We start from the raw sequence: 26,935 nt of genomic DNA on the forward strand, positions 1-26,935 counted from the left end.
CTTCATAAGACCCAACTTCTTTCTAAAGGACACTCTCCAGTCCCTTGGCCAGCTGTTTAAAATGCAATGCAATAAAACACAGATAAAGTCAATTCGGCTTTGAATGGCAAAAGTGGGCTTCCACATGCCCTTCTAAATTTCTTTGTCATGGTGGGTAAAAATGTTTGCAGGGAGAAAACCCCCACACTTCAAGCCACTTTCTAAGCATGCAGCCCCTTCTACCGAAAGGTTTCAAAAGACCTTGCAAACCGCTAGCAAAGGCTCAAAAATGGCAATGGACAAGATTCTGATTATCTACTTCACAGGCACGATTCTGAAAGATTTATGGTAGAGAGCCTGAGATTATGATTTTGCAATACATACAGAAAGAGCTGCTGAAATACAAGCATCCCTGGACTGTAAGCAGTACACGCAACATTGCATAGCATGGGGTCAAGAGGAAAAGCCCACTTGCAAAGCTTTTGTAGGGATTTAAAACTAGAGCAAGCAGGAGCCCTCATTCAGTAGGCTCTCATCTGAAGAGCGCACACACAATCGACTCACTGGACAGTTTGTGTGTCTCAGAAGGATGCCTGTGAAACTTTCCTAGATTCATGCCTTTGACAAGGAACTCTACCAGAACCATATCAAAACCTGATGCTTAAAAAATACAGCCCCTTGAATCTGATGGTAGTCCATCATGCCCCCCTTGCCTACCTAAAGAAAAGCTTCTAATAACCGTAGCAGGAGGCTTTCATGTCTAGCTTAAACTGCAACCTCATTGTGTATTAGGTTGTACAAAGGAATATACCTTTCCAACTCTAAACAATTATTAAAACAATATTTTTTTCTTTATTAAAGCCAACATGGTCTCACTACCTTCTCAATGACCTGGCCTGGAAGATGGTGCAAATGAAAAAAAAACCACCATGAATTAATTCTTTTCAATTTAGCACAAATGGGGCTGGTGTTGTTAGCAAGGGTTTGAAAAAGTTTGGCTCTTTAACCTCCTAGGGGTTATAGTGCATTGGTAACCTGGTCCTGTTTCAATGCCCTGCTCCTATAATAAAAGAGGGAAAAACTCCCTTAGTGAAAATGTCTTTACTTTGTTTTTAGGAAGGATGGATTTTATAGGAAGAAACCTTAGCTCTTAAGGCCTTTTACAGCAATTCCCCATAACCCAAGGTTAATTAAAGAACTAATAGCCATAGACTGTAACTTGAAGCATGTCCAACGTGATTCTCCTGTGGGCTCACTAATGAACACCATCGCACCACAGCTTTACCGTCAAGAGGGAAACCGTTAAATGAAACCTACAAATGGAACTAATGAGGTTTCCTCAGCCACAGCCACTAAACGACTGCACCGGCCAGGCTAAGGAGGGTGATCAGCACATTAGTGATGGGAAGTAACCCTTGCTTCTACAACCACCTCACCAGGTGGGGTGGGTTTTTTTCAGCTGTACATGATGTTACAAACAGTTTATCAGACAATATCCCACTTAGGTGAGATCCCAGTGCCTTGGAGGGGAACAGATTTACATCGGATGCATGTTATTTTACTGTAGTGCAGGTGCTGAACACAATTTTTCTGGTGAAGTGGTGTATAAAATAATGCTGCAGTCAAAAATTACACAAAATTGCTTCCACTGACAAAAAGGGTGAAGAAACCTTAACTACAGAACAGCATGTGGGAAGTGGCCAGCATTTACTTTCAGCTCTAAATTAATAAAATATATTAAAAAAAGACAAAGAGAAAGCTCTTTTCTACCGTGATTATAAAGTAGTGTTTACAAAACAAAGGAAAAACTATTTTCCAAACCCTCCAAAGCTCTTAAACACAAGTCTGCAGAGCTGAAGTGACATAAGAGGCTTTAAAGACGGGACAGGCATTTCTCAGCAGACCCTGTACTGCACATCTGGCAGATCCGTGTGTACGCGCACAGCTGGAGGAGCAACTGCCTGGTCAGGATGGAGCGGAGTTTGTTTTGGTTTTAAGCCCAGTCTTACGAATTTGCCTCAAAGCCTCAGTCCCTGCTATAAGCTACAACTCTTATTTTGTGGCTAGTGTTATTACACCTGCCTTTGTAAAACTCCTCAGAGCAAGCAGCTGTAGGGAGGGCAGATGCTAACCACAGAGTGTTTAGAGACGATGTGGGCTTGTGATTGCATTGCAGTTTTCAGACACTACATCATTTAAACTTTCTGGTGAGTCCTTATGTCTTTTAGCTCACTGACCACTGATGCAATCAAATTAAGGTTCTAGAGAATCTTCTTTGGGAAACCGAATTAATCATTCCGGTTTTTAACCTGAAAAGGTTTCATTCAAATTGTTCTGATTTTCAGATAATTGCTAGAGCAGCCAGTGGGTTAAATATATCGCAGCACATTGTTGAAGATTACAGATAAAGTTAAAAAAAAAAAATCCCAAATAACAAAATCAGCCACAATTTGGCTAGAAGAGTAATATTCAAAACTGTGCCCAAATAGTAGGGCACAGAACATTTTGCTGATGGGCTATGGAGTGCTTGGCCATTCACATAGTGTGTTCTCAAGTGCATTAATGGCCAATGACTCATATGCCCTTAACAATGCCAGCCCAGGTAAAGTGTGTGCTGTGGTTTGTACAGAAGTGCTCCATAGTTAGAATCTGGGGAGAAAATAGCTCAGATATGCACAGATAAAAGTCTAACAGTATTTATTTTATCCCAAGATATGTTACAGATTACTACAGAAGTTTTTTGTTCAAAGAAAACCTTCCTCAGATTTATCAACAGGAACACACTTTAAAATACACCAGCAAAAACACAGGTATTTGTGTAGATTTCAGATAGATGTGCATGGACTTAGCCTTTTTCTTTCATTGTGCTGTCTTTCTCTAATACAATCCTAGTGACGCATTTTCACTCTAACTGGTCTTAACTGCTTAGAGGAAAGCCAGCAACCCCTGCCAATGACTGGCGAATAACTGACCTGTGGCAATGCTGGAGGCAGATTTGGTTAACAGGTTCCTCTCAGCAAGTCACGAACTCACAGATCATTTTTTATGGGACTACGGAGGGTGGGATGGAGCAGCAGTACCAAAGAGGATTGTCAGAAAAAAGACAAAGTGTGTGTTCTTGTTCAGAGGCGTGAGCTACTTACCCTAGCAAGAGATGGAAAACCTGTCTTCACTTGTATTTTTTGTTTTAATTTAAGCTTTCTCTTTTTAGGTTACTTCCATGGTGCCTTGTGTTTTTAATTTAATGGTGTGTATCACCTGGCTTCCCTTCCCTTCCAAAAGCTACTGTTCAGGAAACCTCATCTTTGGCTGCAAAAACACTTCAATAACATGCAATTTCTCTATAATCTTTATAAAGCTAAAAGGGGAATTTATTTCCAAGAGAGCACCGAGAAAAATAAACTACAAGTGTACTGGATGACAGCATCAGAAGTATCTATTATCCTCAATAAAACACCTTTATCTGCTACTTAGCTCTACTGGAAATAATAACTTTTGGGGCTATAAAGTGCTTTGCAGGCTTTCGCTTTAGTCTTCTTCCCTTTCTTTTAGGAATTAACTAAGGAAGGAGAAGGCTGAAGAGGTCTATCTGTCAGTTGATGTCCACTGTCAAGGAACAAAGTGGGGATTTGCAGAGCTTCATGGTCTGCTGTTGAACAATGACCAGAAGGGCAAGCTAGATTTTGCTGTTTCATTTCCAACTGATTAAGAATGTTTAGTGAAAACAGGAGTTAGTGCTGCAGTTCTCCTATGAAACCTTGCAAAGGAAAGGCCACGTATTCTTTGAAAGTGCTAAGGAACCTGCTGGGACAACAACGATATTTCTGAATTTGAGCTACAGAGAGATCCTGCTGATACGATAATCCTGTGCTGAAATACAAAAGACAGAGATCTGACTACAGATACCTCACAGCTTAACCTTCAGCATCCCCCCAAGTGTTGGATGGCAGGCTTTCCAATGCCACGTATAAATGAAAGTGTTTCACCTCTTCTCAAAAGGCCATAAGAGGCTGTAAACTCCCTGCTCATTTTTTTGTAAGTCAATTTTTTCAACTTCTTGTGACTAACCATGTGTGTCCTACCACATGTTCAAACAACAGTCTTAACAGAAGTTTGCTTGGGAGTCTTTATCATGGCATAATGCCTGTTAATTATTTTTTAAATGGGCAATTTAATCCTGTGTAGGGCATGTTCAGGTTCTTCCTGTACAATCTGTAGATTTGCGACATTTATTCCAAGATTGTCTCAAGGGAAAAAAAAGAATCATAGGAGAGGTAGCAGAAGCGGTATAAATACTAAAGTAAACCACCTACCTGATCTTACTACTCTTACAAGTAGGTTGACACATAACAGGCAAATTGTGATGCCTCACAGCATTCCCCATTTCTGTTTCAGCTCCATATCAACCTGGATGGACCATAGCCCTTTGAGGGCCTTGGTAATACTCCATGAAAAGTGAGTTCAATTGGAGCAGTGGGCAGGTGATGGGGCTCCTGAACCCCCAGGTAGCACAGGGTACATGTACACAGAGATGGTTTGGGGAATAGGAGATGGAGAGGTGGGGGAAGGCTAGCAGAAGACACGCTCAGGAATTTGGGACTTGTACTATTTCGATCAGGACATTCAGAGGAATTGTCTGAAAGCTTGACTGTCCCAATGTTTAGCATCACTAGCTAAACCTCTGGTCCTCCATTCACTTCATCTCCTAGTTCTTGACATCATGACATCTTGACATCATGACAGCAAGCTCTGGTCGTACAGCTTGCTCTGCTTAGGGTACAGGAGACCCTGAAGGATAAAGACTGATTTCAAGCTGCTTCTGCTTTGTGCCAGCTGCCACTATTTGCTATTTGGACTGTGCCAGGCACTGTATATACCTAAAAAAGGATCCCAATGGAATGGCTTATATGTCAAACATGTTTGTATTTGCAAACCATACTTGCTGCTTCATTAGATTGCACAGTGTTAGATCTGACTGAGTTTAGTCCTGGTGGCCTCAAGAATCATCATCTCCTGTAACAGTTGTGTCTTCTCCCTCCCTCCCAGGGGGACAATTTACACTTCTGTTTCAGGGAATACAGGGAGTCTAACATAAAGCACACACAACTCTCAAGGGCATGTGGAAACATGCCCTCCTTAATGGGCTTGTATCTGACAAAACCCAGTATATTTCAGAGAAGATCAATTTCTTTGAGGCATGGTCATGTGTTTTATTTGTTTCCAAAGGATCGTGAACTTTTTTGACCTGGTATAAATATGACATCAAAGCAATTAATCTGGTGGCCTACACAATTCCCTTCATGATACATGATACATAGCCACCTTCTCAACCATGGACCAGAAGATTATGTTGATTTTTTTTTTCAAATATCTTTTTTTAACTTCAGTTCCACTCATATAAATTGAACGAATTTATACTCCTTAAGGCTTCTGCTCCTATAAATCATGAACTAACAACAGTTTAAGAAAAAATAAACAGTCTGTGTTCCTCTTGGAAATCTGCCAAAAGAAGAAGGGATTGCCGCAAGCCCTGCTCCTTCCCTAGAATTTCAGTCATTTGGATTAAGGCTCTGAGAGGAATAAAATAAACGACCCGCACGACTGATAGCCAAACCAAACTATGTATTACTTTAGCTACTTTCACTCTGTGAATAAGCTGCTGAAGGGAAAACACGTATCATGCCTCCCTATGAAATCTGTATAGAAAGTCGCAGTGGAATATTAATGCTCTTTCCCTAAACTATGCAGTGGGCTTCATAGGTGTTTGTAGGCTTGACATAGGGGACATAAAGCTGCATCAAAAGTTTTCTGCTACTCAACCCTTTCACAAAGGCTTTGAAATTTTCCAAAATAACTTCCCTACATCAAGGAAAATTTCCTCCTTGTTTCTAAGGAAGGAGGCATTTCAGGGATACTTCTCTCTGTGAAGAAAGTAGTTTTCCCCAATTGATCTGAGGGTATCTTTGTCAGTTCTTACTCTTAGCTTTTGTAACTTTCTAGTTTGTATTTACAGTGGAAAACAAATGGCAATCTGAATCCTCACAATATGAGGGTTTTTAGGGGAAATTTTTGGATACAGCTTCTAATTAATCTGCTGAATTTACACTATGTCCCGTTATTTTGTCTGGAGAAAGAAGTGTGCCTCTGAGGGAGGAAAAAAAAAAACATAGAGAGTTTAACTGTATAAAATGAGCTGTAAATCTAGCAGTGAGCAATGACTCATAGGACTGGGAAAATAATCTTCTCGTGTCAATCAAGTATTCATCTGAAGGCACACAAATTACTGATCTAAGTGCTTTTTAAAAGTATATTTAAACACCATAATATATTTAATGTATATGGTAATATAAGACAGAAACCAAGGACAGGGAGTACTAGAGGGAGGGGTGCAGAATGAGCTCATCACATGGTGGTCCAAATCTGAGAGATTCAAATTCTGGCCACACCAAGTTTCGCGTGCTATTCCTGCAGAGGCAGAGGTTTTGTTTTGAGATGAACAAGAAGCCTGGACATCCAGGCAGAAATCAAAATACTCAGTTCAGAGTGCAAGATTGCTGCTTGAGATTTTTGGCAAATGTTGGACTTGTTCCAGACGATCTGTGTGATGAAGCCAAAACCAGTTCCAGGGAACTACAGGAAATCCTACAACAACTGTAACTAGGAGATGCTTTCAGATGCCCCCTGGTAAAAGCAGTCAAGACAGCACTATAACCAAGGATCTTGCCAGTAAAAGTGGTATTCCTCATCTCAACTTTTAGACAAAAGTGACAATAAAAAGCCAGACTAAGCAGTCTGAGCTGTACCTTGCCGACGCCGACTGTTGAGTTTCCTAAAGCAGGTGCCCTCCACAAGTCGATTGAGACGTTGCTGCTTGATCAGTTCTAAGATCTCAGGCTGAATCTTCTCTTTTAGTTCCCTTGGGAAGAGAGAAAGTAGGCACTTGTCAAATTCAATCAAAGACCATCCTCTTTCCTCTGAGACAGAGTCTCACAAGACATTTCTGCAAGGAGTTTGAAGGGGACAACAGTCACAGGCAGGCCCAGGTCAGAATCTAGCCTGCTCCAGAAAAAAAAAACCTTTTACTTGTAATAAAGAATGGGAGTCAGGATATCTCTGTGGTAGACATCTCCCTGCTACAACATCAGTGTATGACTCAGGCAAATCACTTATTTGTTTCTTAATTTATTCATCTAAAAATAACACTTGCTATAATGCATCAACAAGGTTCTTCTGAGGCAAATAATGCTCTTTCATCATAAGAGCACTGTGAAGCTTATTTGAGGGACTGTCACCTTTTCTTGCATGATCTTCTGCTGGTATAATTTACTAGCACTATTATTTAGGACAATACAAGAAGGCTAAAACGCATTTTGAAATGATGATGAAAACCAGCAAGTAATGCCAATGAGCTAAAATAATGACAAGCGCTATGTGCTTGTTCTTAATTCCATGGCATTCAATTAATTCATTATTACCAGAATTTTGTGGAAGACTAACCCATGACTAGGGATTGCTCAAGGATCAAACTTTACCTTTGCCCAGGAGTGCAGAAACCCACAGTGCATTTCGAAATAATATTCCGTAACCTTCAGAAAATCCATTCTCTACATCCTACTTTGATAAGGGTTCGACATGTCAAGAACTAGGCAGAAAACGTATGCACATAATATTTAAAGTTTGATTTCAACCACCATCACATGGATTCACAGATGGCTGAATTCATCAGTTATATCCTCACTTAGATTCATTAAGAATACATAAAAGACAGGTTTAAACATCAACTCGACAGCAAGCCTAGTAAGATTAAAAAATAACTGAATGTGTAGAGGATTTATAAAATATGAAGTGTGTCAGAACCACAATTTTGCATTGCTGTGCAAATTAGGTAATACCAAATATCATTCTGTCTGGCAGTATGTTCCAGCAATCGTCATCAAAAGGAAGCAAAGCAGTGGCATCCCATAGAGACAACAAAAATTTCTCTCTTCCTTAGAACTTAGGGAGCCCGGTCTCTGCTGATTTCCACGTTCATTTGGATCCAACACCTTTGACCTGTCAGACCCCTGCTGAAACCACTTGAACTCCCCTGTTAGAAAAATCAGGCCTTTAAACACAAATGCCATCTTTCCCTCAGGTATTAACAAAATGGTTGGAGTTCTTGATGCGTAACCCATTGCATATTTACAAGCTGTGAACATCTAGCTGGTCAAAAATCAAGGAAGCATTGCAACTATAGAAACAGTCCACCTTTTGGGAATGTATTATTAGCCCTTTAGGATAATTTTCAAGCGCTGTTCTTTTCTCATTGGGAACTAAGATATGAATATGCTGAATGGTCAAACACTGTGATTAAAAGAATTTTGTGCTTGAATAAATGTCTTGCCTTTACTGAGCAGATGAGCTTCCCCACTCCTCAGGTAAGAGCTGGGAGCAGGGGCTGAGAGGAACAGTGTTATAACACAGCGTGGATTACTCAGCAGTCCAGGCTGCAGACTAAATCTCCAGCTGGTTTGGTCTCAAACATTCAAGGACTGGTATAGTTTGATATTTAGGTAGTTTAATTTGGAAATTGGATGGTTATCATTAAATAGGTGTTAAAGATATCATAACATCATAGTTGTAAGATACTACCGAAAAACTAAAAACAAATGGGTCACCCAGCTCATTAACATCTGTCTGTTGGCTCATAGCATTCCCCCTTCTGTCCTCTAAAGCCCCATCTGCCCTTCATGAACCAGAGGAAGAGAAAGATTTTTAACCAATCCAAAAATAAAGAGGTAATCCTCTCTGGAGTATTTCACTGTCTAAGGCAGACTTTCCATAGGAGGAAGCGCGGTAGAAAAGAAAGGACACCTTCCACCTCTTTGCTGATGTGCTGGAGTCCCTCCGCACATGTGCATATATTTTCTCTCACAACCATGAAGCTGAGAGGCAGTACTCTCTTCTGTTTTACAGCCCCCATAATTGTACACACAGAAGTTGTGGAGACAACTCATTACTCCACAGAGAAACAGCCTTCAGTGACTCTGGACTTAAGTGACACCCCATAAGTCTATCCGTCCCTTGCCACGGTTACCTGCACTTACTGTCCTCAGCAGCTCATGCCAACACATGGTTACTCTGATTTGTATGGTTTTCAGCTATTTTTCAGATACCGTGACTCCAGACATATTTTTTGCAAGGTGATCCTGCCACTTAGTGCTCCTCACCATTAAGGCTTCTGTTCCACCACTTCAAGGTGACAGAAATGGGGCAGAACAATCAAACCACGGCACACGGTTAAACAAAAGACGTACTTCTTTGAATCTTTGTATTTCCTTCAGAAAGGCATCTGAAGGCAAGGTAGTTCAGTTCCTCAGGGCCAGTGTCTAAAGACAGGAGGGTTAGGAAAAAGATCTCTGTACAAGAAATAGGTTCTCCTGCCTAATTTTAAAATCAAATGGGATCAGTGAGCTAAAGGAAGATCATAAATGCAAATATTATTTGTGAAAATTTTATTTATTGTCTTTCAGATGACATTGGATTAGCAGTTTGTACCTTGTGAAGAGAGAGAACAAACTGGGAAAGTCTGGAGAGACAGTGCCTTTAAAAATTGCTATCAGTTTCCCACTGTGCTCCTGTCATGTAAGAACGGCAAAAGTTAGTGGGCTGGTAAGACAGAAGGGTTGAGGGAACCGCACAGTAATATATATGATCACTACTTTTCTGATCTCACTGGTCTCGGCACTATAGGCAATACTGACATCAGTTACTTGCTTTTAAAATAACAGACCTGAATTGTCGGAAAGCCTGAAAATCATTAGAAATTAGTTTTAAATGATTCAAACGATACTAGGTCTTCTTCAGCACCAGTTATATCTGTCCCCAGCTTTTACCTTTCCAGCTTATAGTTAAGACTCTTTCTTGTTAGCTGTTTTCCTTCCAGGATGGGGCACATTACAGACATTTAAATCATTAAAACACAACAGAAGAGTAATCCCAGAACTGCTTTCATGTGTTTTCTCCTTTTTATCTTTCTGGCTTGCAGCTATGCCCTCTCCTAATCACTTCATGCATTCAGAGCAGGCATTAGTGACTCCTTCTAACATTGCAGAGAAATCTGTAAGATAGAAAGCTGGAAAGCATCCAGATCCCTCCCTCTGTCTCCCTGTATGCTGCTGATGTCCACACAGATGTTATTTAGCAATGGCTCCCTGGCTGATATTAACTCTCCTTTAACCAGCAAGCCTCCACTTGGACATCAGAACTTGATCCAGTATTAACTCATCTCTGTTGCCATTTAACGTGTCAGGGAGGTCTCCGGTCCTCTACAGGCCCACAGGATTTCTAGACACCTTCTTTCACAGCCATTCAAAACAAACCAGTGATGCTTTATCATTTTGTTGTGAGATGGCAGTTTGGATGATCAATAATGATCCCAGAACCTTGAATAGATTCTGTTCTGACAGACTTTTTATTTTCCCTAATCAAAACTAGAAATTGAAAAAACTTCATCTCATATGATACAACAATGCTCATTTAAAAGAAACAACTCACCCTTGCAAAACAAGGTGGTTGTAGTTACGAGGATCTAAGGCAACACTTTCCAGCTGACATTCAAAACCAACTTAACTGAAGCTTCTCTCATCCAGCAGCTTGAAATCTTAAAACTTTAGTGCTTCATACAATGAACAGCAGAAGAAAGACTTCTATCGTGTTCAAGGCAGGAAAGAACACCATCTGATTGCCATATTCTCATGCAGAATTAAACAAGATCTGATGAATTTACATTCGCCATTGTGTGCAACCTCCTTTAGCATATCTGCAAGGCTGTAAAATACACAGCCCAGCCACGATTGCTCTCTTCACTCACAGTCTCTTTCCCTACAATGAGGCCATGATTCTGTACTTCTATCAATTGTGCCATCTATGCAATTTGAGAGAGTTCAGCACAGGGAACCAAATCAAAGGGGAAAATGAAAGAACCGTTTCTTTTCACAGTCAAGAATAAGTGATCATGGATGCAATCAAAATGTAAATGCATAGAGTTAAAGCTCTGCAAATGCCGTTGTGATTGCTTAAACACCTTATCGATTTACTTAGCCTTTATAGCCTTTAGGCTTAGCCTTTGTCCTGAATCTGAAATGAGTCTCTGGTAACACTTCAGTTGCTTTTAACTATTTGTGTTGCTTGTTTCACTCGTTCTGTGATGAGGAAGGAGACTCTCCACACTGTAGCAGCAACTTGCCAGAGTGATACTGGAAATAAAGAGCTTGCAGAGGGCACTGACAAGTTTCAAGAGGCTAGGCAATGGTGTGAGAGAATATAAATAGTTGACCTGTATCATACTTAAACAGTTGACTCATAGGGAAAGCAGAGAAAACGAGGAGCTCTGGGACAAGCTTTGCAGTACTGAGTGGCTTTGAACCACTAAACGTTGGAGGGGATTGGCAGGGGATTTCTGAGCAGCGTAATGATGCAAAACTGACTGGAACCATTTGTAGCTTTTTAATTGATGCATTACTATGAGTGACATCAGCTCTAATTGGGCATTAGGTCCTATCTTCTAATACACTGAAAACATAAAAGAAGCATTCCCCCTTTGATCCACGTTGGTGTGATTAAATTTTAAGTGTGTAATTCTACTTAGCTTATGCTTCCACTGTTGCCCTGCTGCCCCTAGAGGAATGTGTCCCCGGAGCTTGTATTTAGATATCTGTATCCTTTAGGAACAAATCAAAATTAAAATCCTGCAACACTCTGGTACAAATCCTTCTCTGTACCTTTGCCTTGAAAAGGAGATTTGGAAAATCATGAGCCATCCTACTTGAAACATGGTCAGGATCTCATGCCATTTCAGCCGATACCTCTGGAATCCTCACCATTTCTCAGCTGATCTCCAGAGATCCCTGCTATTCTCAGCACAACATTTGTGCACCACAGAGTCTGCATCTGTCCTGTGCCATCAGTTCAGCCACAAGCCCAGACTTGGTCCAGAGCCAAGTGCGGCCTCCATTTTTCACATAACGGAACAAAGTGTATTCTGAGAAACGGGAAGGAGCTATGGTGGCAATATTAGCATTTGATACTTTGCAGTAAACAACAAGGAAATGAGAATCCCATTGGCTAACTGCCAGAAGGTAATGCCATAAACACAGTCACACACAACATCGCTCCTTTGTGGAGTCAGCGTATATTGGCTCCTCTTCTGGGCTTCTCCCTGTGCTGCTCAGAGCAGTGATATTTGGAATTTTTACAGGCCCTTGGACAGAAGACAAAGTTGTGGTGTTTGCTGTTTTTTTTTTTTTAAAGCATCTATCAGCACCAAAAGCAGGCTCACAATCATGCAAAGCTAGAAAACGTCCAGCATTGTTTCATAGAAATAAGCCACGTGAGACCCTGTAGGGATTTGCTGAATCTAGTTTAACTGAACTCAAAGAAAAAGTTATGATTCCCAGTAGAAGAAAACATAACGCACTTCAAGCAAATGCCGCACTACTGCTTTTGAGCGTGTCTCCCTGGACAGCTTTCCTCCTTGGGTTCCCCCAGAAGAGCTCAAAAATGTCATTCACATTTGTTAATCCTTCCATGCAAAAACAAGCGGGGAGAGAAGATAGTACTTACAGAATCGGACGAGACTGGAAATCTTCCTGGTTCATTCTTTCAGACTGGCGTATTTTCAGTATTTCTGTGTAACTGAGGTTCTGAAGCTTGCTCTTGAACTGATCCAGAGAGCTAGGCTTGGTAGTGAGCGCTCTCATTATCTGTTCTTTCACTACCTGCATTACCTGCGGTTGACAAGGAAAGAAAAAGAAAACCTATGTTAACACTTTCTGCGTTTTTGTTTCAAATCTGATTCTGGGTCACAGTAAGGTTTCTAGGTATAGAAGATTAGTACTGTGTGGTCTCAAGACAATTTCTCAGTAGCATAACCAGAAAATAAACCAACCTGACAAGGCATCACAGCTTACAGCAAAAGCTCATCCATGCTCTAACAAGAAAATTATTGGTTTTGGGGGGTGACGGGGAGGGTGTCGCTAATTGCTTGGCTGTCTCCCTAGACAGCTAAATTACAATTGCTGGTTACAGGATTTCAAGTCCTTCTCTGTCCATGGCTTGTGCCCCCATGGTAGCAGTAGCCTGGCCCTTCTGTGTTCTGAGCTGAGATGATGCTCCCGTCATGTCGGGGACAACACATACAACACTGGACTTGTAACAGCAAAAAAAAAGCTGTGAAGTCCTAAGGAGCTGACTTAGAGCGCAGATGCACATCCTGACTTCTCCCAGCTCAACCCAGGCAAAGTGCACGAGCCGCAGGGATCAGTCTAACTGCCCACAAGAGAGACTGCAGAGAGTTTTTCAGGTCTTACAGCTCTCCTGCTGGGTCTTAGAGCTGTTCTCCTGACCAGAAGGCAGTAGCACAAAGCCGCTAACTGTGGACTCTTGCTTCCCTTATTCCTTACGCCCAGAGACGATGGGCACACACTGAAAGACAGGAGGTTCCCCCTGAACATCAGGAAGCACTTTTTTATTGTGAGGATGACCAAGCACTGGCACAGGTTGCTCAGGGAGGTTGTGAGGTCACCATCCTTGGAGATATTCAAAAGCCACCTGGACGTGGTCCTGGCCAACGGCCTTTAGGTGGCCCTGCTTCAGCAGTGAGGTCAGACCAGATGATCTCCAGAGGTCCCTTCCAACCTCAACCACTCTGTGACTCTGTGAGAGCCTTACGCTGCAGACACATCATGGCCACACACAGTGAAGGAAAGAGAGCTTGCTAAACGAGATCAGTAGTCTGGGGAGAGAGAGCGAGATCAATTTGCCAAGGATATTACAGGATTGCTCTTGAAGCAACGCCATAAACAATGCAAAACAAAAAATGAGAATGAAGGATGGCTGGGCAACAGCCATCTATCTGCATATTAATTATTTTATCAGGACTAAACTGCTGAGACACAGTTAACTAAGGGAAATTGCTTGGCTCTCGTTCAAATAAATACATATCACAGATTACTGTCTGTCTCTCTGCAATCCTAGACTCATTTCCTTGGTGCTGGTGCAAATCACACACTTTGAAATATTTATCTGATGCTGTGCTTAAGTTGGCTGAAAAAAACAATTTATCAGACTTAGAAAGGCCCATCCCACCCAAATCCAACAACTGAAAAACAGTAGGAAACAGTAACACCTCCCTGGTATCAAAGTGGGTGTGACAGAATTGAACAGCTATACAAACAGAGGGCAAAAGCTTTTCTGCATTGTTATTTTTCCTTTATTCTTTCATCTTCACCATGTATCTTAAAACAGAAGCTCAGCCCCTCAGAGGTTCCCTAATCATTCCGAAAACTTCTTTTTTCTCATAAATATTTCATCACTTAACATGTGTTGCCTCAGCCTTCTAACTCATTGCCTGCACTATGGTTTCTATTTTTGCTTCCTGAGATGTAACTCATTTGAGCTGTGTCCAGCAGGTGAAACTAAGCAATTAAAGAACTGAAGATAATTGTCTTCCTTACTACAGGGACTACATCCATCCCAGAGATTTACTTCAAGAGAAGCAAGATGCTTCTCACGAAGGTGTTGGCTCAGGTGGACGGCAAATGCCTTTGCCACGTTTTCACCCCGCGGATGAGTCAGCCTACTCATGCTCACTGGGCTGTGGCCTTACCTTGAAAACATCCCTGCAATTAACATCCTACTCTTGGTACATCTTGCAAACCTGTCCCAGACAAAGCTGACCTCCGCTCCATCCACTCCTACAAATCTAATCGGTACAGTGCTGTGTATTTGAGCAAGTCTTCTAAAACTTAATTTGATGATAAAAAGCAATGCTGAATTCTGTGCTCTACATCTGTGTGCTGTTAATTTACAGAAGTATTTGTTCTCAGATGGTGTCCATTTGCAGCCAAATTCCTCTGAAGAGTTACTTAGCTGGTCTGTCAGTGGGAAGCAGCTACTTCCCCATTGGCAAGAAGAACTCTTGACTGCCATCCCACTGCTTAGAGGGATTAACGCCTCCTTGACTGCATTCAGAGTGTGCTCACCAGACTGACCACACCAGTCCAAGTAAGAAACGTGCTGTCACACCTCGGAAACGACAAACCTGAAGGCCAAACAAGTCCTGAATGTTGATGGATCGCTCCACTGGCCCCTAAGGCGAGTGGCATACTCCTACTGATTTCACTGGGTCTTGGTTTAATATCTAAATGGGCTTAGGAAATGTAATGAAGGACATGTTCTCAAGGAAGAGTGGGGAAAAAAATGAAGCAGACAATCCCAGTGACAAGTTGGATGTTTAAAAATATCTTCTGTCTTCCTCTTTCTGCCTTCCTGACGATGACTACTAATTGCTGCTAATTAATTTTAATTTATATTTTATATATTTATATATTATTCATTAGGATTAATTATTTTTAACCACCATAGTAGGGCCAGGATTGGAAAAGAGGGGAGAGACTGCAAACCTTTCCTGTTGAAAACGTAGTCAGCTATTGGTATCTCCTAAGACGACTGTCCGAGCCCCGGTGAACTTGCCTTAACTTTTCACCCTCCCAGAGAACGTGACGTTCAGCCACTGGCTTCACTTCTGCTTTCTCAGGCCTGCTGAGAAGTTGTGCCAGACCACTTTATTATATGTGGTTTTACAGTCAGCCTGCAGTCATCATTTCTGCAGTATCATGCAAAAGAAGCATGCAAAAAACAGGTAGCTTAATTCAAACACGTAAGCCCCATCGCCGCTTATGGGATCAAATTCCCTGTCTATTAGAAAGCAACAAATTATCAGCATTTCAAACAGACAGGGGTAGTATAACTGCTGAACTAACCATACACTGCTATATTAACTATCACTACCATATCACCTTGATTTTTCATCACTAAACCAGATTTGCAAGCAAATATAGTCCTGCAATTGCTTATGCATGCATGAAATTCCAGTTTCATGCATTCTTTCAAGTATCTGTACAGATCTGGTATTTTGCTTACACATAGATTTAGTTTTCTAAATTCAGGCACTCACACTGGGGAAACTGCCTAAATAAGTAGGTTTTCCCCTAAAATAAATGGACAAACAAATAAATAAATACTGTATTTTAGGCAGTTGCATGCATGCGGATCTTCTTTTCAGTCTGATGTCTGAATCACCATCCATATGAAGCAGCGCTCATTCTTGGCTAAACAATGCAAAGGAGGTTCAAGTTCAAGTAGACTTGTTGAAAAACCCTTGTGTCCCTTCTCTGATGCTCGCTGTCATGGTTAACATGCAGATTCCTCGTCTTTGCTATTATCTGGAGAGTTATTCACAGGGTATCATCAAAGAGCTCCTTGGTTTAGAGGCTCCCCTTACTCCCGAGACAGAAGGCAGGAAATGCATACCCCAGGCCCAGCACGCAGGGGGGTGATCACTTGCCTTGTAACGTTTATAGCCAACACCATTTAAGTAGCTGGCCAAAATGTCAAAGCTGCTGATTGCGTTGAGTCTCCTGAGCATTTGGGGATCACTGCCAAGAACTTCTAATCTGTTCAATTTCCAAAGCTGAGTTGCCAGCCCTTGATTACTGGTGTCTGAGAGACAGCATCAACCCTTCCTCCCCATGTGTCTGACCTTACAATGAAATTAAACGTATTCTCTACTCAATGTGATTGTACGTAAACACTGTAGACAGTTGTTTTAATTACATTATACTTTGCTACTCTTACTGAGAAATGAGTGTTTCAGAGGGCACATTTGCTTTAAATCATGTCCTTTTTATCTGACAACCTCTTGTATGGTAAGAGAATCCCAAGTTCTGCATTACAATTAAGACAGGTAAATTTACTGAAGGTATGAAAAGAAAGACAGTAGGAAAAAAAAGAATACTTTTTTTCGTTTAATCACAGAGGACCTTATTCACCTTATTCCATATTTTGTATCCATCTAATGTGTCTTATATTTCTACAGTCAGTATCACCATAACATTAAATTATGTATTTTTCGTTAAGCTGTTTTAGTCTAGCTTTGCATTTAGCTTATTTGACCTCATCTCTGTCATATCACATTCTGACTACTTTGCCTTTCCAACATTTACTGCCCCTTTTATTCTTCCTTCTCTCTCTTACTATGACAACTTTTGCTTATACAAATAAAGTCTCCTCCTTTCAGGATGGAGCAGAGGTCTGAACACCTGGGCTCTACAACGGGAGGACAAAATAAAAAGTGAGAAGTTGTCAATGTCAGAAAGAGGAGTTTACCAGGGTCAAACTCTACAGCAACCTCCCCACTGACCGCATTTCAGCAGCTTGTTTGCAACTTCGTAAAGCACAAATCTCTCTACTCTACTTACTCCATACCAATGCAAAGTTTGTCCTTGGCACTGACTGGAGAAGACAGGCTGCCATCTCAGACACCTACCATTGCCTGCAAGCGTCTGGAAATTGAAGTCTGAGCCTTCCACTCACCAGACACACTACCTCTATGAACTCACAGCATCAGTCTTCTCAGAAACCTCTCCCAGAAAACCTTGAAGGGCTGGACGTTCACAACAAGCCATCTGCGGAGCACCTGACAGGAGATGAACCATTCTCATAATTTCCCCACAATATCAGTGTTTCCCTTGAATAAGCATGCCCTTTCACATGTAATGACCTTTCCATGCCAGCAAGAACACATCCGGAGTCTATCACAGAAGCCACTAAGTTGTACATCTAATATCTTGGGGAGTACGTTACACTGATTTTTGCTCGGTGACTAACTCAGGGGGTTGTGTGTATCAGTATGTTACACTGACTGATGGACATTAATCTTGACAGTCCACATTTCTTCTGCACAGACAAGACTTAGGTATAAATCCTCAGCCCACGTTACAATGATGTGCTCGGTTCAGTGCTTTCCTAATTTGTCTCCAAATTAGCAAGTACCGCAAGGCATGATTCCCATATCTTGTTGAAACATATGATAAAAAGAGCAGCCACCAGATTGCACTGCATCCAGAGACACCCCTCTACAACCAGACTTGAGGCATCTGAGATGGGAGAAGTTTTAAGGCTGCACTCACCAGCTCTTCCAAGTGACCACTCAAAAATCAACAAGCCAACAAAGAGAGAACTGGAGGAAAGACACCTCTTTGCAAACTGGCTGTCAAGAATTCATACCTAGTTTCCTTCCAATCTAAATGTTCATAAAAAGAAGCAGCTTGGCTTACACAGGGTAAAAAATGAAGGAGAAAACTTCATTTAGTGATTGAGATCCAGCTTCATCATTTCAGTCACACAGGGATTTCCTTCAGTTAACTCCACAGAGCAGGCAAAAATAAGGTTGTAGAATGAAATGGCCAAATCATTCTTAATGAACAGCGCTTACTGACAAAGGAGGCCATAAAGAAAATCTAATTCTGGAGGGAAAGGAAATGACTTCAGTTTACAAGCAACCTGTCAATGCCTTTAATGAAAACTTTACATGTTTACCGTGTGCACCAGGTAATTCAAGACAATTTTTAGACTGTTCCAAAGGATAAATTGTCTTAACTAGATCAATGGTTATATTTTCAGAGTACTCAGAAGAGTCATCCTGAGAGACTTCAAGGTCCTTGGAAGATAATTTAATGCTGCTTTTCCCCCCTATTTCCACATATTGCAGTCTGTGAATTCACTACACCAGTCTCTCGGCCACAGCCTGTATCAAGCCTTCACTCCACATCCCTTTAGAATATTAATCCAAACACGCCATACTACACAAGCAAATCTAAACTCAGCGCTGGCACAATCTAGCCATTGATAAGAGACTCCAGAATTCCAGACATTTCTTCTATTACAGCCTGTGTACTCTGGAATTACAAAAAAACCCCCAGTTTTCAATCTCCTTAACTATTCCAGAACACAAGGACAGTTACTGTAGCCAGCGATAAAGAGGCAGCTCTAAGCTGTCTGGATGTACATAGCCACAGGAATAATTAAGTTGATTCATTTTCAGGCAGCAGGATGAGAAAGCGGCTGTCAGAGGATTTAGCAGGTATAAGCTCTGATACACTTTATCTCTTCATTTTCTGCAGAATTTAAAACCCATTGTGAAAAAAAGTTTGTGTTGCTGGGGTTTCGGCTTTCCTTTTTTTTTTTCTTTCTTTTTTTTTTTTTTAAACTCTTTTGCTTGTGATTGAGTTTTTCTGGTATGAACCAAGGTATCTTTCACTCTGCAGAGGAGACACTAGAAACAATGCAACGGTGTTGATCAAGCTGAGCAGTCTGTTTCCAGGTGGTGTCAGCATCAATATCATTACCCAGTTCAGCGATGGCCATCATTTTGGAGGAATGAATGAATGGAGGAAGGAATAGCATGAATAAATGAGCACACCTAGCAGATGTGACGATGGAGCTGAGAGGTACGAGATGTGACAGCAGTTCCACATGGGGTGTTTAAAAGGTCTATAGCAGGTGTCTGAAAACTTAATGATGTAATAATAGGTCTCTTCAATATGAAAACTTGTTCAGAGCCTCAGAACCCAAATAAATTGCCTGCCCTCTAGTGAGGAAAAGAGGGAAGAAAACCCGAAGGAGCTTGACAGTGCACCGGATCCTGAGATCCAGAAAATCAAGTGAAAAAAGTGAAAGAAGGAAAGGCTGAAGATGAAGTGAGGCCCAAAATTGTTTTCTATTTCAGAGCAGTTCTTGATTTTTCCAGAGTTTTACGTTCCCTTGACTAATGAATCACAGGTGTGGGAAACGAGACCGAAATCAAACAGTTCCTGGGAACTGATGGGCTAAGACTGTCATTAATCCAAGACTATGACAGAGGGGATAGAAGATTCATCACATTCTTGTAAGAAGGGAGGGAAAACAGCTCCGTAGCCATGAGCAACCTGAAACGAAGCGTGAAAAGGAGGCTGAGAAAAATCAAGGAAGGAATCTGAGGAGTAACTGCATCTGAAGGAGCTGATGCAAAACAGTTCAGTTCCTGGCAAAAGATTCCTGGCTCATGCTGCTATTGGATGTGAGTATTTTGTAAATTGTGTTCAGTGAAAATGGACCACTAATTGCCGCACTCTGTTATATTACTTCCCTGGGATAGTCCACCTCTGCAGGAAGAGCCTGTGGCCACAGCTTGACTTGGCACTTTTCAAAGTAGCTCCCGAGATTCGGTTAGTTGCACTGATTATTTTTCCCTTGGATACACAGATCCTGATGGAGAAGCACTGGATACCAGGGAGGCCTCCAGTTTTTCTTCAGCATTACTATTTATTTGCTCAATTAAAGACGGGAACAGTGGGAGAAGCTTTGGCTGTGAGCAAAAAGCAGCTTGAACTTGATTGAGAAAAAGGCAAAAAGCTACCAAAAAATTTTGCTGAAGGGTAATATGGCTAAAGGGATGGGCAAGAAGACGATTTTGACAATGAATGTTAACAGATTGGAGCAGACAAAGGAAAAAAAGACAGCTAGAAGGAAGGACATTATAAACACAGAAAAGTGACCAGAGCGGGTAGAGAGGTTCCAGTAGGGAGTATCAGCATGTGGAAGTAGGCATCTGGCTGACATCTTGCAAGAAAATAAAGGATGGAGAAGTTTGAAGGGAAAAAAAAAGACTGTGGATCTGACATGCATTTCAATAGACAACGAAGGCTGAAGGAAAAGAAGAAATGAGATTTTGGTAGAAGATCAGTTAAAAGGAAATAGGAAAAGAAAGGGTAAAATATGGGGGGAAACGATGTATTTATTAAAAAAATTACAGCTCAGGAAGCATCTGACTGGAGGGAAACCTTCCTTAAGGACTGGCCTGAGGAAGCTGAGGGGAAAATTGATAGTAATAGAAAGGGAAGTTAACAGCAGTCCTTTACATACTTGAAATGCAAGTGAATTTAGAATCATCATAAAAAAACATGTAAAAGCTGTGCATAATGTTGTCAACCATTTTGGTAAAAGACAACATGAAAGCAGTCCGCTGGTTGCTTGCAGGGCTAAAACCAGATGCTACGCTCAAATCCAAGGGGTCTGGCTCAAAACAATGCTAATCTAAACACACAAGTCAAATACCACTTATTTGGGTTGTATTGGGCTGAAACAGGAATGACTGATAGACAGGAAACCTCTTCCCCACCTTTAATATTTGCAGAATACTATTTTCGTCAGAAATAAGGAATACATTTCTTTCCTGTTTGTGCTTTGTGCCTCGAGGTAAGCAAAGCAAGAAATAAGTGCTGTGTGACAAAGCGTTTCTGCCCCAGTAAAATGATGTGCAAAGTTAATATGACAGTTTTTGTAAACTTCCTTGTTAGTTAATTGAAGTCTTAGGTCAGCCAATATTACATTATTTCCCCCAATGTCTGACAACCTCCGCTGGCAAAATAAAACATGCACAAAATCATTTGTGGGTGGCATTTAATCCAGGGCTTTTCACAGACAAAATGTACTGATCTTCTCAACCAAAATGTTAAGTGAGGGGAGGGGAAAAAATGAGGAGGTATTTGTATCCTTAGTCATATACCAATGTAATAATTAACATGTCAAATAACACGCTTGTGAATTCTAAAGGAAAATAATACAAGGGTTACCCATGATTAGGAACATACATTTGGGTGCCGCTTCCTTTAAAATACACAATGACATTAAATGGCATACACTAAATAAAAATTAACTGTAATATGCTGGAAAACAGACGGTTCTACAAAAGGAAAGCAAGGACAATATTCTAATAGGTATTTTTTCCCATAGAAAAAAATCAAAGAACTCAAGTTCTGGGTATTAAAACTTTTTGAACGGGCACAAAACCAGGAAAAGTAGGGGACCAAATTTTTAAAAAAAGGGAAACAGAAGGGGCTGGAAACATTGCTCAGTACACCTGATAATTGGATCAAAACATAAGAACAACACTGCATTACAGCTTCACATCTTCCTATCTCCTTTAGTTGAGATAAAAACAAAATAAAGGTGTGACCAGCCGCATTCTGGGAAGATCTCCAGGCTCTTTTACCAGTGCAAGCTACTGTGTTGAGGTTTGTCCTGTCTGAGGTATGAATGGCCACATGGAATTGCATGTGGTCCAAGCCTGCCACTGTCCCTGCTTGTATTGTCCCCTTCCTTGTCTTCAGTCAACTCCAGAGATTCTCCAGCTCCACTTTTAAACGGAAGGGGAGACAGTGCTCCAGGTTCCTCTCTTTTTAATACCAAGAGAAATGGAGATCCCTAATCATGCAGGTGAACCACAAACACACCAGCTAGCACAAAGCACCAGGCTTTTCTACCTCTCCCCTTCTTGCCTCTCCTCTTTGCTAACCTTCTTATCCTAAACCCAACAGAAAGTCCATCTACTGTGTCTATAATGAACTCCACTTCTTTTAAGTAGCAAATTCTGCAGCTCTATCACCTACTTATTTCCTTAATTCTGATAGACTTATTAAGAAAAGACTCCAGTAAGTCCAAAAGAAGTTGGCCCACAACTCAAATAGTAAATTTCCTTATTTGGGTGCTTAAAGTACCACCTCACATTTTATCTGCTACCTTTGTTTTTTTTTGGGGGGGGACAACACATTCCATTCTATTAAAAAGGCACAACTTTCGAAGTTTCTACCTAGCAAGAATTACCAGAAAGACTGAAAACGTGTTTCTGGATTCAGTTCTCCGAATCAGAGAACTAGATTATGCACTCAGGTTTTCCTGATGAATGAAGACGCCAAATGTTCAGTACACTGGTGCTGGACTATTTAATTCAATCCAATTATTTGCACGTCCTTCCAGTTACAGTAAATTATTGGGCTGAACATCTAGGAATCATGCAAAAAGGCAGTTGGGCAGATGTACTATTCCTCTGAATGAACTTACATGTTGTTATGCATCATAATTTATAACAAATAAACTGCAATCATTTTTAGGTAAACCCTTGTTTTCACATTCACGTCACTGAAGAAAGCAGTGAGCTGAAAAACATGTCTACAGCACAGCAATTTTTTAGCACATCTCATATTAATAACCATTTCAAGTGATAGCTGCATTGATATGAGAGACTCCGGTCAGTGCCACAAGAATAAAAATAGTTGCATGAATTAACTGAATGATTCACAAAAATACACGAAGCAATGAAAAGATTAAATCCAGCGTGACTTGTTAGATGCTAGCTACAAAAATTATTCTGTAAATTTGGAGCTCACAAATTACTGACTTGACAGGTCGTAATAAGCGCTGTCAGGACTATTACAAACCAAGATCTGCTTGGAACTGCCAAACATACACAAAATGTCTATGTCCAAGAAAAAGGAAAAAATGTTTTCCTTGCCATTTTCAAATGTTCTAAAATTGCTGAATAATACCTTTGGAAAATTCTGAATTTTTGCAGCCTAGTCCAATGAGATCTTTGCCTCAGGTAGTTATATCGTTACTGTGCTGGTCATATAAACAAGAGGAATGCATATTATTTTTCCCCAGGAGTTGTGGCATATAACTGAGCATATAAGGCATCAGCTAGACTATTCTTAGAAGAAGAAAAAGCACAGATGACATGTTTTTCCATATCTCATTCTAAAAATTGCAGTGGAATGGTTTATGGCTTCAGAGACCTATATTTTTGATTGCTGCAAATAAGCAATCTTTTCTCCCCCAGATCAAAGGGAAGCTTTTTTGGGATCTATATGCAGTACAGGAAAATAAACTACTCCCCAGAATAGATAGCAGTAATTTATCTGACACCCAACACTAACATCAACAATACAAAAGCATTCAATCACCTCACTTTGATTACAAAACCAATCTGCTAGCTAGAGAAATTAGGAACAGAACAAACCAATTAGGCTACCCAATCCTTTGCTTTAGGAACACAATACGCTTCCACAAGCACAGGGCAAGCCATCTACAGGTATATGAAATCTTAACTAGAGACATATCAGTGACATCAGACCTGTGCAGACTGGTCCCACTGCTCCATCCCCTTCACTATGAGTATAGAAAACACCTGAAAAAACCCTCTCTTTTTCCTCCAGTGAATACTATGTCAATACCACATTCTCGGTTTTGTATTCTTCCCCTGCTCCTTTTACTCATATTAAACCAATTAAATCAAATGGAAATTTTCTCACAGAAGGATGAAGACGAGACTGCAGTATTTGGTTTCAAATTTACTCCCCACTATCGATTTGAAACTACCAATGACACACACAGAAACACACATATCTCCAGAAACACATCGATCCTGCCTAGAAGGGTAAATAGTGTCTTAAAATAGTGTTATTTCCAGTAACCAGCTAGTGAGTTATGGATGGAGAAACGCTTACAATCTTCCGGTGATGAAAAACCCTTTCTCTAGTAACTTGAATGCAATCACTGCACTTCTTTCCACACTCTCATAAATCACTGCACTTCTTTCCATGTTGTCATTAATCTACATCTCTAATAAGCAGGCAGACTCCTCCTTCCCTACAACTCCATAACTATTTACTTTGTGTTTTGGGGCAGGAGATATATTTAGAATTAAATGCAAGCTATTTGTTTTCCTTTGAAACGTTAGAGTCAAACTGTGTGCGCTCCAGATTGCAGCAGTCAACAGAAAAAAAGTATCAGACTCATTCTGAAATTCCCCTACTGTCTCACACATGATTACACGAAGGATTTACTTTGGTAAATTTGCTCAGGTCCAGAAAGAAGCAAAATGGGAGATGTCATGCTAGGGTGAACATGGTCCAGGGACACAGACATAGTGTGTCCAGACACCTGTTTCACATGTTGGTAACTAGAACTGAGGCTAAGATATGAGGATGCTATTCCCCCTTTTGAATCTTCTGTGTAATTAGACCATAGCAAGGGCACGTGAGGCAACGAAAACAGAAGTTTCTGTAAAAATCTTATACTATTTTATCCTATTGGAAGTCAGGCAGAAAGAGGAAGGAAATTCCTCTAAGGGAAAGACTGGTGGGAATGACGCAACCTGTGTTTCTGTGTATGAAGTGCTTGCAGAGACAATGTGGTAGAGTCAAGGGGAAAACACTGGGTAGAGGCAAGGCACAGCAGGTGGGAGGGGGCTGGTATCATCGGGGCAGTAAAGCCAGGGGAAGGTAATAAAGATTCAGGGAGGGAAAGGTGATAATGCTCTAACTTGGAAATGACTGTGTAAAACACATCTGGAATAAAATTCTACCTGATTTTTAGGATAAAGTGCATAAGCCTGGATGAACCTGGCACCAGTACAGAGCAGGTATTTTCTGTAAAATGAGATACAGCCAATATTTAAACACCAGACTCTTGGAAACCTCCATACCCTCTCTTGCATCAAGAACACATCAAGTCCAAAGACCATTGAGAACAGTCAGCCATATCTGGCATTGCCTCTAAACAGACTATCCTTATCGCTGGCTTTCCACTGAAAAATTGAGATTTCCGTGTTTCTGAGCACTCCCCAAGTTTGCCCAGCAGAAGGCAGATGCCTGCACTATCACTACCCCACACTGCTGCACAACCAGTTCAGCAAAATCAATTTTCCCATACAAAACAACTTCTTGTTTTTATCTTCTTCTAATTCCTGCTTCAGAATAGGATTTCCCTAACCTTCTTAATTTATTTTTTTTTCTCCTTCCTTTTTTTTTTTTCTTTCTAGAGCTCAGACGCGCTCCCAGGAGCATACTAAATGAACCCAAATATCACATCATAAGCCACACACGGAAACATGTAGCTCTCTATTGCAGAGGAGAAACAGGCTGGGGGAAACTTCATAAGGACGCTATTATAGTAGGAGAGAGAAAAATAGCAGCTCCCCATGGCAGCTGTGAACCGGGCGAAGTGCCCAGGGGCCCAGAGGCGACGGGCAGCGAGCGCCGGACGGATGGTTTCCATGGAGGAGTGAGCCAGGGAGGCAGGAGAGATGGCTGGTGGGAGGCACTGCTGCTGGCCGCTGGTATGAGGAGAAATACCTCCCGTTATTTCACTCGCCATCAGCACCCGTGTCTTCAGGGAACTCAGTTCTAATCTGCTTACAGCTTCTGCTTTCCTCAAGCCCATCTCTTCTCGGGGAGGATCACAGGTCAGGATACATCCTGCTGTGTCTTGTTTGGTGGGTTTCAGTGATTTACAGTAAGACAAAAATCCTTTAAATAAATTTTAAAAAATCCAGAAAAGCAACACGAGCCCAAAGCTGACTGATCTGTGGCTTCTGACACCCTCAGTTTTGGCACAGAGGCACTACCAACTTCTTTTGCACGTCATGGATCTTTGCCAAACTAAATGTGACCTTAGCAGAGCTGGCGTTGCAACTCACAGCCATTACCTACCAAGCAGACAGCAGTGATGGCTGCTGGAGTGACAGCATATGGAGAGCAGAGTTCACCCAATTATTGGAACACCTCTCTTATGAAGAAAGGCTGAAGGATTTGGGTCTCTTCAGTCTGGAACAAAGACGGCTGAGGGGGGATCTTATCAACACTTATAGGGGGCCAGGCTCTTCTCAGTGGTGTCCTGCGACAGGACAAGAGGTAACGGGCACAAACTTGAACATAGGAAGTTCCACCTAAACATGAGGAGGAACTTCTGTACTTTGAGGGTGGCAGAGCACTGGAACAGGCTGCCCAGAGAGGTGGTGGAGTCTCCATCTCTGGAGACATTCAAAACCCGCCTGGATGCGTTCCTGTGCAACCTGCTCTAGGTGACCCTGCTGTGGCAGGGGCGTTGGACTAGATGATCTCCAGAGGTCCCTTCCAACTCCTACCATTCTGTGATTCTGTAATTACCATTATTTTTTCCACAGGTAACAATAACAATCTGCTATCCTGGTCCAGTACTGATTAAAATCACTGTATCCTGCATGAGCATATAAATGGGGCATGTATTTGCTACATGTTGGAATATTATCGGAGTGAAATTAGTTCGAACACCTCACAAAGCTCCCTTACACCATATAAACCAATGTTTGGCCTTGGGAAAGCAGCGCGCACCTGCCTCGTGTCATGTTGTCTCTGCTGTAGGATGGGCAGAACAGTATTTATTGTATTTAGCTCATGGTAAGACTACAAGTCCCTTCCAACATTTATAATGCACAGCT

The 26,935-nt window shown here is 41.3% G+C and overlaps 1 protein-coding gene across 6 annotated transcripts in view; it reads right to left on the reverse strand.

Annotated features, from left to right (window-relative positions):
- Positions 1 to 26,935, reverse strand: part of ELMO1 (engulfment and cell motility 1) — a 311,635-nt gene that overhangs the window by 16,435 nt on the left and 268,265 nt on the right. For all 6 annotated transcript variants that reach the window (XM_054193522.1, XM_054193524.1, XM_054193523.1 and 3 more), the window contains 2 exons: positions 12,583 to 12,746; positions 6,783 to 6,895 (listed from right to left, as the gene is read on the reverse strand). In XM_054193522.1, the coding sequence (XP_054049497.1) occupies positions 6,783 to 6,895; positions 12,583 to 12,746 (277 nt within the window). The remainder of the gene's footprint in view (positions 1 to 6,782; positions 6,896 to 12,582; positions 12,747 to 26,935) is intronic.

This window comes from Rissa tridactyla, chromosome 2, assembly GCF_028500815.1.
Source record: "Rissa tridactyla isolate bRisTri1 chromosome 2, bRisTri1.patW.cur.20221130, whole genome shotgun sequence".
NCBI classification, from domain to species: domain Eukaryota; kingdom Metazoa; phylum Chordata; class Aves; order Charadriiformes; family Laridae; genus Rissa; species Rissa tridactyla.